General features: G+C 31.1%; 1 protein-coding gene across 2 annotated transcripts; it reads left to right on the top strand.

The window, feature by feature from the left end:
* The first annotated feature begins 212 nt into the window (after positions 1-212).
* Positions 213-5317, top strand: LOC139493452 (baculoviral IAP repeat-containing protein 7-like). Of its 2 annotated transcripts, none has more exons than XM_071281861.1 (5): positions 213-284; positions 2911-3070; positions 3828-3967; positions 4339-4633; positions 4937-5316. In XM_071281861.1, exons 2-5 carry the CDS (start codon positions 2983-2985, stop codon positions 5113-5115), a joined length of 702 nt encoding a protein of 233 aa, XP_071137962.1. In that variant the 5' UTR covers positions 213-284; positions 2911-2982; the 3' UTR covers positions 5116-5316. The 2 variants fall into 2 exon arrangements, with proteins under 2 accessions (XP_071137962.1, XP_071137961.1); XM_071281860.1 differs by lacking the exon at positions 213-284 and adding an exon at positions 2666-2741 and having other exon boundaries at positions 4937-5317.
* Positions 5318-12008: the final 6691 nt, after the last annotated feature.

Here is a 12008-nt window from a genome sequence, read left to right as displayed (position 1 = left end):
CTTGTATGTAATATGCAGATGAAATAAACGAAACATTTTCTTTTCCAAACTGGCTAGACCGGTAATTTTTTTAATTCATCTCATTAAGGTAATTGCTATTTTTAAACTTGTACTTCTGTGTTACAGTTTAAATTACGGTGAATGACTTGACTCAACCTTTCCAAACCCGGAGACTATTTATAGCTGTAGGTTTTCCCCGTAAGTTTTCGATTAAATGTTTATTTTAGGCTAGATAAATTCCACTTGCATATTAAAAAAATCGAAGTATAAACAGTTGCATATCGGTAAGCATCTTATTCTATACTATTTTATACCAGAAACTGCTTTACAATAGGTCGTAAACATTGAACATGTAAACATTGCAATTTAATGTCAACGTTTTGTATAAATTTCTTGGCTTTATAATTAATGTAAAAAAATAATTTTCGCAGTTAGAAATTTATCAACTATATATTAGAATTACAAAAACCACAAGGTACATTCGTTTGATAGATATTTTTAAATAGTAATTATTGACCTTTAGAAATACAGTTTTGCTATATCTATGATAGATATCTATCTGCTTTTAAGGGTGATTGGCATGCACAATATATCTTGATGTGTTTTCCTCAGTTATAGTTTGTAACTCAGATGGGTTTTTCTCTCAATCGATTTATGACTTTTGAACCTGTGCTTATTAACCACTATATATATCTGCATTTTTTTTATCAGATAAAAAAAGTTAAGCCTCACATGTGCTACAAAATAATAAAAAATGATAAATTTAATCTGTATGAGTCTATCTCCTGTCGGTAGCGTATATTTATGTATTGTTGTTTTTATCATCATAATGATATTTATTCATCAAGTCTTGGTTGTTACTACATGTACTAATTTCACAAAAAATCTTAGCTTCTTTTGACTTACCCTTACCCTGTTACACTCACTGATTTTCTTGGAAAATTAACAGTTTAAATTACCTCTAAAAATTCATAATTGTCCTAAACAAAGACTAATTAGGTCTTTCCACTTTTCTGTGGAAAGACCTATTGTTTTTCTTCTGATTATTTTTTTTTTTTTTCTTTCTTCCGCCTAATTTTGTTCTTGCGATAAACATTTGTTTGGCAATATGTCGCTTTGATATTTGGTATATGATATCGAACAGTTTGTGCGCTTTTGAAATTTACCCTACATAACCGAATACTTTTCTTTGTAAGAGTTATCTCCCCAAACACTGTTTTCCTTGTGCTCACAACTCCTTCGCAACCGTAAAAGATAACAACAAATTTATTTTACAAAATTGCTCGTTATATCCTTTGCATGATTTGTCCTATTTGACCGAAGCAATATGACCGCTCCATATGAGTTATTTCCCCTTATGCATCTGATATAAGTGATATGCATTTCTATCTTATAAACCATAAGTGATAGAGACCTAGGATCTTTTGATTTGAGGTCCTTGGTCCAAGAAAATGAAAATTAGGTCAAGGTCAAAGGTCAAGGTCATATTCTAATATTTGAATTTGGCTTATTTTCACTTATATCCAAAGACCGTATAAGATATCAACAAATTATTTTTACTAAATTGTTAGTTGCGACATGTCGTAACACATAAATTTTTATTGCAAGGGCACGTTGAACGTAAAAGGGAGTTTTCTCCCCTCTTGTATATAAAAATATGTGTTTGGTGATATAAGTCATTAACCAAATATAATTAAGACCTATGGTCTTTTGATTTGAGGTCCTTAGTTCATGACCTTGAAATTGATCTCAAGGTCATAGCTTAATTTGACGTTCTAGATTTTGACCTTTGCTTTTATTTTATATGTATACATGATAAAGCTATGAAACTTTTGGAAAAAGGTATCAAACCATTTAACCTTGAAAGAAACACCCAGAAGTGACCTTTTGTAAACCGGAAGTAGCTATTTTTTGTACTTTATTAATATAAAAGTATATAGAACCAGATATTTTTGGAATCAGTGTCAAGTAAATATTCAAATATAATCGTAAGTAACATTTTTCAAACCGGAAGTAACAAATTATCTCCCTTATTTAAAAAAAATGTATGGAAACCAAATAGTTTTGGAATCAGCGTACTAGAAGCTATCATTTGACGATTGAATTGACATTTTAAACTTAGTTTCACAACTTTCATATCAAAATACATTGTTTTGATGGAAAGACCTTCAATTGTTCTCTGAACAATTGGTTTTTAATTATTACTGAAATCGTTTAAATTGAAAATTTAAATCTATCTATATGTATACTCCATGTACTCTCTTATTAAATTCATTTAAAAAAATTGTAAAGACATCAACACATGCAACAATTCTTGTTCTATGCTCAATACATAATATGATTTATAGATAGAAACAATCAATTAAAAAATACTATAATTATACATGTTATAAAATGATTCAAAAAGATATTTTTGATATTAGTGATCTTGTATCCAAATATAAAATGTTTTTATCATATGTATTGTTGATAGAAAGAAATGTATAAATAGCAATACTTCTCCCTGTTCCAAAGATAACAAAGAAACAAAACAAACATTGCACGAAAAAAAAAACGAAAAAAAAAAACCGGTAGTGGTTAAAATTTATATATAGTTCGGGTAAAAACATGTGCTATTTTTAGAACAGGAAAACACTGACGTTATTATTATAAAGGTCAAAGGCAATGGAAATGTATATATATTAAAGTCGTAGCTACAATACTTTGAAATACATTTTATCAAGAAAGATATGGGTTATGAAGTAAGAAATTTACTGAATAATTGTTTTTTCTAAAATCATCTAAAATCATCACATTGCTTATAGTTTACGAGGGCATTATATTTTCGCAGCTACTAAAATTTAACACGTGTACGTACGTTCTGTATAATAGCTTTACATATAACTAATTGAATTAATTTTTAAATTTCAGAGAACTGTTCAACAAAGGCAACACCATGGACTTCCTAGGAAAGGAATTAGACACAGAGAATATTCATCATACATGACAAGAAAACAATCGTTCAACTGTTCCCAGATTCCGACTGGACAAAGTGTTAATCACTTAGCTGAAGCCGGATTTTTTTATGCGGGTAAGTTTTTAATCATAATAGCATTTGAAATGATAATATTTAACTGGTGTCTTATGGTTCATGTTAATAACATTACACGAAAGGTACGAAGCCAATCATTTGTAATTCAACTGGCACGCTAAATTATTCAATTATGTTGGCTTCAGATGACACTTTTTTGATATTTTTTTCTGTACCTTTCTTCAAACTTGGACTTTTTTTTAATTCAATTTATTGATTAAAATTAATATAAACAGACTGATAGAATGACAGACAGACTGAATATTTTATTCTAGTGTCATATAACATATTAAAGCAATATCAGACATCTTTATGTATGACTAATACCAAGTTATCACATAAATTGAGGAAATCTTGACTGGATATTCAACTTCTGAAATGTTTAATTGGAATACATTATAACATAGAAAAATGTACAATTAGAAAATTTGCATGATTTTAATTGAAAGCTTAATGATGCAATTTATTAAGTGTTATTTTCATATTTTATTCCAATGAAGCCGTGAAGAGTTTCTTTTATTTAAATGAATATTTCTTAGTGTTATGTTGTTTGTCTAATCATGCACACAACGTTTCTTGGTTTTTCTAAAACGTTGAATTCATTATTTTTAAAAGAATTGTTACTGAAAAAAAAAACCAAAAATATATCTACTTAAATTTTTTATTATGTATCTTGATAACGTTTGTACCAAAACAATTGCCTGTGGTTTTGAACCGTTTAAGGATCCCATATAAACTGTGTAACTTTTATATTTAGGTCATAAAGATTTTGTAAGATGCTTTTCTTGTGGAGTTCTGATAAAGAACTGGAAACATGGACAGGACCCGTTAACAGAACATATGCGTAAATCATCTAGCTGTGACTTTCTGGAACAACCAAGAATTCATGAACACCACGTAAGTATTTAAATGTGTTTGTTTGGGAAAGATTATAAAACAATTATAGACAATTACAATTTTCGTTATGTACCTACTTAAAATACTACATTAAAGTAAAATATCTGTTATTGTAGAATTATAGAAAAATCAAATAAAAAAAAAATATCAGAAATATTAGTGTTATATTTATAGAAATGTTTTTGATATATTATTTGGTGTTTGCGTAGGTACACATTTTTGATATTTTTTTTATTAGCAAAACTTAACTTAATCATTCGCTCTGGTAAATCAATAAGTGATCATGACAAAAGATGTCTATACGATACTGGAATGTCCGATTATCAGGCACATATTATGGCTTAACTTGATTTAAAATGTTTCACTTTTAGGACGAAAGAGCAAGCGTACATAGTACTTCAAATGAGAATGTCGACAGGCTAGCAGCTGATATCCAGTCAGTCCTGAATTTAGGGTACGACATGGATTCCATCCAAAGAGCATATCAGTTTTGTCACGAAACAAACAGCGGTTTAAGGAGTGTTGATATCAGCCAACTCACAAATCGACTTCTTGACTTGACAGTTGTTGATCATATTGCAGAAGAATCAACACAGCAAAGACAAGATGTCAATGTACCTGACCAATCGATGGAAGAAAGAACTCCCAGTTACATTCAACGTATTGGTATGTAAATTTTGAGTAAATACAAGAACGAATTAACAAATAAATAAAACATTTTCGTATTTAATTATTTTTGAAAATAGTTTCACATTGCATACTCCTTTTTGATATTTTTTAAAGGTTTTATAATGGCTAAAAATAAACTTAACAAATCGATTTACATCTTGTAAATAAATTGATTTTATTATTGGACTATTTTCTCAGCTACAGTCTGTATACATTTCAAAAGTAAAGAAAAAGAATTTTGTGTATACGAAAATACTTTTGAAAAGATATAAGGAAGTACAAAACATATTTTATTTTTAGAACAAGAAGTTCGTCAGCTTAGAGAAACGTTGATGTGCAAGATTTGTATGGATACCTCCGCAAATGTTGTGATCATGCCATGTGGACATTTCACATCATGTTTGCAATGCACTTCCGCACTGACAAATTGTCCTCAGTGTAGAGTCGGCATTACTTCCAGAATCAAAGTTTTCCTCTGAACACATACCTGAGGTGTACTCAGTGAACAAAATGTACGAAATGAGCTTATAATCGTACGTTGGAAACCTGGGATCCAAAGTCAGTTTCAGGCAGCTACTCGCAGAGAATAAACTAGTGTTGTGATAATTTGCATTAGTTATGAAACCTTTTTTTGTTGAACCTTATATTACATGTATTGTAACCACATTGACAAATGTTATTGCCACAAAACCAGGTTCAACCCACCATTTGTTTTCTTAAAATGTCCCGTACGAAGTAAAACAAATGGCCATTGTTATATTATAGTTCGTTTCTGTGTGTGTTACATTAAAAAAAAAATGTTTTGCTTATGTTGTGTCGTAGTTCTCTTATATTTGATGCGTTTCCCTCAGTTTTAGTCTGTAACCCGGATTTGGTTTTTTTTCGCAATCGATTTATGAGTTTGGAACAGCGGTATACTACTGTTGCCTTTATTTATTGCTTAGTGAATCAAAAAATTTTATATAACATGCTTTATTGAAAGAATGTATCAGCTAGTTATCATTTTGTTGTAATGAAAATAGAGATATAGAGCAGAATTCAGTGAGATAAGCAAGGATTTTTACATGACACTCAATTATATTTAAGATAAATAATATAAGTATAATTTATTATTTTTTAAAACTCGATTAATGTAGACACATCGACATGAAACACTTATGGGAACTTGCGGTACTGATACTACTGTTGCCTTTACAGAAATTTCGAAACATTATAATTAAAAACATGTATTTTTGATAGACGTTGACATCTTTACATTATATCAAATTATAAAGTGATACGATTAAGTTATAGTAATTTAACAAGTTCGGGTATATAAAAGAAATTATCCCCTGAAAAGAGAGTACACGTAGTTCCCTTCTGTTTAAAGGGTTGAAAATGAATTTCATTTTGCTTTCAAATATCAGATTAAAAAAAAAATGTAGGTAAACAATTTTTAACAGGAAGCATTATGCCTCCATATTCCGATAGTTTAACAAATGCTCAATGAAGAAAAACGTTTATGTTCACACTTACCTAGTATCTCTTAAGTTAAAAGGTGGTTAATATTGAACAAATATGGAAATAAGACAACGATTCACTAAAATCCAAATGAAGTGTATGCCACTTAGTATGTTATACACATTTGTGATTATTCTGAGTGCATGCGGGATTTGAATATAAGAAGATGTGGTATGAGTGCCAATAAGACAACTCTTTTATTATATTTTGTTATAATCTCATTAAGAATATTGTACTATATCCAATCTTGCAAAAGTATTAACTTCAAAATATCTAAAGATGATATACCTATATGAATGTTTGTTACCTTTAAAATTTTTATGTGTATCATTCATTGTCATTATTGGTATTTGTGTGTCATTGGTGGTTTGATATTATTTTCAGTAAACAAATTGATTTAACACTTTGTCATCGGTTTTATTTGCATAAAAATGAACTTCAACTATATTAGCCATAATATTTCGTTCTATGTTGTCAAAACCGGAATTTTCAAATTGTTTACGATTCCTTCAGTTTAATTTGATATAAAATCTTATCTTCGGGATTTAATGAACTGACTTTGTCTTCATGCAATTAATGTATCATCTTGTTTTATTTTGCTTTGTTGGAAATTTCACAATCCTTCCACCGCTGCATATATTAATTTTAGTTGTTGTCGTTTGTTGCTTTTAATCAAATTTGTTTTATGTCTATTGTTTTAGAGCTTGAAATAAAGGATACAACAGGTTCAGCTAAGGCCTCATAAATTGAATGACATATAGATACTAACAATAAAGGGAGGTTGAGAACAAAACTTTGCTAAAAAAGGGATAATTTACAATTGTGAGCTTTCTATTTTTATCAAGCAACATTGCAGCACCGCTTGCATATGGAGTACATATGTCTGTGTTACTTCCATATTACATAGTTTGCATTTCCCATCAATGATTTCCTTGAATAACGGTTCCTGCATGAAAGAAAGCTATTAAACCAATGGTTCTGTTTACTAAGTCTTAAGTTTTCGATGTTGTGTTTTGTAGACTGTTTCTTCTTGTCCTTTGGTCGTGTTTTGCTATATTCTTGTTAGATCTGTGAGTATGGTATATTCCGCCACTGCTTTATAAATATATATGCATGTGCTGTGTAATAACATTTGAGCCTATAAATGTTTGTACGAAGTGATGTATAAATATATTTTGGATGTATAAATGCATGCGTAACGTTAAACTACAGTACACTTTGGATAAATAAATACACGAGGAATTTTAGATATACAGTCTACAAAAAATATATTTCAGACTTTCTCAACTGATTTTGATAGTTTGTTCTTATGTTGCACTGTTTAACCACTGTCCAAGGATAGGGGAAGGTTTGCTCCTTTCCGTCACGTTCTTTGTGTGTCTGTCCCAAGTCAGGTCGCTGAAATTCAATGGTTGTCGTTTGTTGCTGTTTTCTATTATTTTTTCGTTCATTATTTTGTACATAGATTAGACCGTTGGTTTTACAATTGTCATTTCTTGACCTTTCACAGCTAACTATATGCTGTATAGATCTTGCTCATTGTTTAAGGTCGTATGATGATTTGTTGTTGTTAATTTCTATGCCCTGTGGTCTCTTGTGGAGGGTTTTCTCATTGGCAATCATTCCACATCTCCTTTTTATATGCATGATTGGCATGAGTTACTAGTAATTTTTAGTAAAATTGGTAGGGATTTCTGTAGTTGCATGTTTAAAGTATGTATGGGAAGGGAGTGTTTTGGGTTGATCCCAATTTAAGTGACAGTGTATACAGATGGCGTACACAGTACATTTAAAATCCTATTGTCAATGACTTGATATCTATATATACTAGCTAGTAATAGCTATACTACAAAGCTATCTGTGATGCCTCTTCTCTCCTTTGTAATTACAAACAACATCTTTCAGTTAACTTGATGAATAAATAAAGGCAACAGTAGTATACCGGTGATCAAAAGTCTTAAATTGGTTGAGAGGAAAGAAATCCGGGTTACAAACTAAAACAAAGGGAAACACATCAATCATAAGAGGAAAACAAATGAACAACAGGAACACTGAAAATGCAACAAAACAAACGCCAACATGCATAGAAAGTTTAGAAACGAATTATTTGATGACAAATGCCATATTCCTGACTTGGTACAGGACATTTGAAGAAACAACTGATTGGTTGAACCTAGTTTTATAGTTAGACAAACCTCCCGCTTATATGACAATGTTAAAAAATATCGCTCAAATGACAACACTACATGACATAAAAACAGCATAAACACACATGAACAATAATCACAGGAAAATGCACAAACAAATGATACAATAGTCGACACAACATGTAAACTGCAAAACAACGACTATATTTCATTATTGAAAGACACAACAAACAGAGTCACACATATGTAACGAACAGGCCATCTCTAACTTTATTCAATTAATTTCACAATACAAGTCCAAACAATTTTCTTGAAAACGATGGCATTGAAATGCAATGTTATACTAATTTGGACTACAACAATAAGACATAACACATTATCAAACCGAATAACAACAAAAACATAAAAAAAATACATAAATGTTGAATGTACACATTGTTTAGCAATACAAATTCACACTCGGTCAGGAATCATATTCGGTAATAGGTCACGCTAGGTACTTAGCAGATAGACGAAATAGATGTTAAACCACAATATAAGACGTGGTTTAAAATGTCTTTAGTTAGTTTAGACACATACACATCAAATACACCAACCAATTCGTGATGGTGTCCCTAACATTTACAGAGTGTCAATTTTAATCTTTTCTCCCCATGTTAGAGCAGTTTCTACTTACAGAACACAGCTGTGTATATGAAGTCATGCACGAGCATAACGTATCAATTGAGATACTAGTATGTAAAAACCATACGACGGAGCAGAGGGTATGCTACTGCTGATAAATGGGAAATTGATAATATGGAAGTTGAAATCATCCCGTTTGTCATTGATTTTAGTAAGAAGTCGTCCATCTGTGTCAAGAAAAGATCAAGGTATGAAGCAGTTCTTCTTGTAACAATAGAATCATTAATTTCAAGTTCACTAGGACATATGAGATGCAAGTACTGACTGTAATGTGTGTTATTCAGTAATAGGACATTATCAATATATCTGAAAGTACAGTAAAAATATTTTGTAAGGTGCTTTTTTCTTTTTGTCTTTTAGAATAAATTCGACCTTATACGAGTCGGCCAGAAGGAGTGCACAATAAGTATATATTGGAATACCTACTGTATGTTGAAATATCAATCCTCCAAACTCAACAAATATATTGTCGATTCAAAAGTCCAGCATTATGATATCATCTTTACAGTATTTTCCGATAGAATAAGTGTGGTTCTTCACAAAATAAGAATACTTATAACCTAAAACAAGAATTTTATTCTCATTGTGAATGCATGATAGAATAGCTTTGGTTAATTCAGACAAAATGTCCAGTTCCGGTTTGTCTGGTTTGCGCTTCACCCATTTTCTATCATAGTCCGCAACTGCATCCATCGATAACCTGAAGTTCTTTTTCAAGTTGATTGGCTGGTGAATTCTATAGTTTGGTCCCTTGGCTAACAACTCTCTTACTTGTTGATTGGTAACGATGCCAAAGTCGCTAGAAATAACATGGTCAGCTCGACTATAATTGCATTTTTTGGACTAAATAATCAAGAGTACTCTAAATACAGTGCAGAAATATTCATAATGGAACTTATTTTGAATAAATTTTATATAAACAGAAGTAACTGTTCTTTTCTAAATTTAGATATTCAGTTTTCACATAGATATTCTACACCAGAATTGAAGGCAAAAGGAACGATTTTTCTTTCCCTATTGTAAATTTTACTGTTTTGACTGCGATCTTTCTTTGGCACTGTCTTACTGTCCCTATTGGTCTATATGTCCATGTCTTTTGAAGTTTTGAATTTCTATGAGCGTAACTTACGTATTACTGGTAAATTATCCAGTCATGGTTTTCGTTTTCATCAATTATTTACTAAACATTTGGTAAGGAAGTTTAGCTATACCTGTAGATAACATATTTGGCTAGGAAGTTTAGCTATACCTGTAGATAACATATTTGGCTAGGAAGTTTAGCTATACCTGTAGATAACATATTTGGCTAGGAAGTTTAGCTATACCTGTAGATAACATATTTGGCTAGGAAGTTTAGCTATAGCTGTAGATAACATATTTCAAACGGAATAGTACATCCTAGATTATTCGGTGGTGTTGTTCACCAAATCCAGATATACAGATAAGATATGAACATAACAATAGTCAATATGGACATTCACGGGACTAAAATATGCCGATTCTTATATTTTGGCCTTACACAAGTTTTTTTTTCTGTCTGTTATTGACGTCTTACACTATGGATGTATACATGATTTGTTTAAAAAGTTGTTATTGGCTTTGAACTTAATAAGTTGCATTGATTAACGAATAATGTATGAATCTTTCTGTTTGCCCTAGACGATAAGACGATAAGACGATAAGAATAAGACCTAAATAAATCTAAGTTTGATCCAATAAAAAGTTCACTAGGCAAATTACAAACAATCTTTGCCGTTCAGTCATTACAAACACTCTGGTCAAATCTCTGTGTGCATATAAAAGTAAGAACGCGGAGCACAATAAGCTTCCACGGGAAATCCAACTGTGTGTTTAATACCACACATGCCCTGCAAACGTAACACGTATGTTGTCAATAAAAAAATCAAGTATATTGGAAGACCCAGCAAAATAACGTTTAGTGAGGATACTTGTGTAACAGATCATCTTTGGTCGAAATTTGAAGTAAAATCTAAGCTGATTTTGCGATTGCTCGAAACTTTTTAGGAAAGCAAGATTCATGTCATTCGGATTGAAGGAAAATAATGAAATGATTTTTTTGTAAAGGTTTTGTTATAATTCTTCCCCTCAGGTCGTCGCTTGTCATAATTTTACCATTTATGTGTTTATAAACATATACATGATATGATGAATGGTATAAAAAACCTTCTTACATGTATTTTGTGTTGCCTAACTAAATAACAATTTTGCATTCAGTTTCATATAAAGGATGTCGCCAATGTTTTATTTGTCTTTTAGTGTGTTGGTTTTAGATAAAGGAAGTGACCAATGTTTCATTTGTCTTTTAGTGTGTTGGTTTTAGATAAAGGATGTCGCCATTGTTTCATTTGTCTTTTAGTGTGTCGGTGTTAGATAAAGGAAGTGGCCAATGTTTCATTTGTCTTTTAGTGTGTTGGTTTTAGATAAAGGAAGTGACCAATGTTTCATTTGTCTTTTAGTGTGTTGGTTTTAGATAAAGGATGTCGCCATTGTTTCATTTGTCTTTTAGTGTGTTGGTTTTAGATAAAGGAAGTGGCCAATGTTTCATTTGTCTTTTAGTGTGTTGGTTTTAGATAAAGGAAGTGGCCAATGTTTCATTTGTCTTTTAGTGTGTCGGTGTTAGATAAAGGAAGTGGCCAATGTTTCATTTGTCTTTTAGTGTGTTGGTTTTAGATAAAGGAAGTGACCAATGTTTCATTTGTCTTTTAGTGTGTTGGTTTTAGATAAAGGATGTCGCCATTGTTTCATTTGTCTTTTAGTGTGTTGGTTTCAGATAAAGGAAGTGTCCAACGTTTCATTTGTCTTTTAGTGTGTTGGTTTTAGATAAAGGAAGTGGCCAATGTTTCATTTGTCTTTTAGTGTGTCGGTTTTAGATAAAGGAAGTGACCAATGTTTCATTTGTCTTTCAGTGTGTTGGTTTTAGATAAAGGAAGTGGCCAATGTTTTATTTGTCTTTTAGTGTGTTGGTTTTAGATAAAGGAAGTGGCCAATGTTTCATTTGTCTTTTAGTGTGTTGGTTTTAG

Source organism: Mytilus edulis, chromosome 10, assembly GCF_963676685.1.
Source record: "Mytilus edulis chromosome 10, xbMytEdul2.2, whole genome shotgun sequence".
Taxonomy (NCBI): domain Eukaryota; kingdom Metazoa; phylum Mollusca; class Bivalvia; order Mytilida; family Mytilidae; genus Mytilus; species Mytilus edulis.
Note: the sequence above shows the minus strand (reverse complement) of the source record. Positions and strands in the feature narration are given on the sequence as shown.

Coding starts and splice junctions, on each gene's coding strand:
- LOC139493452 (XM_071281860.1), top strand. Junction 3,968..4,338: donor CAAGAATTCATGAACACCAC/GTAAGTATTTAA, acceptor TTTCACTTTTAG/GACGAAAGAGCAAGCGTACA. Junction 4,634..4,936: donor CAGTTACATTCAACGTATTG/GTATGTAAATTT, acceptor TTTTATTTTTAG/AACAAGAAGTTCGTCAGCTT.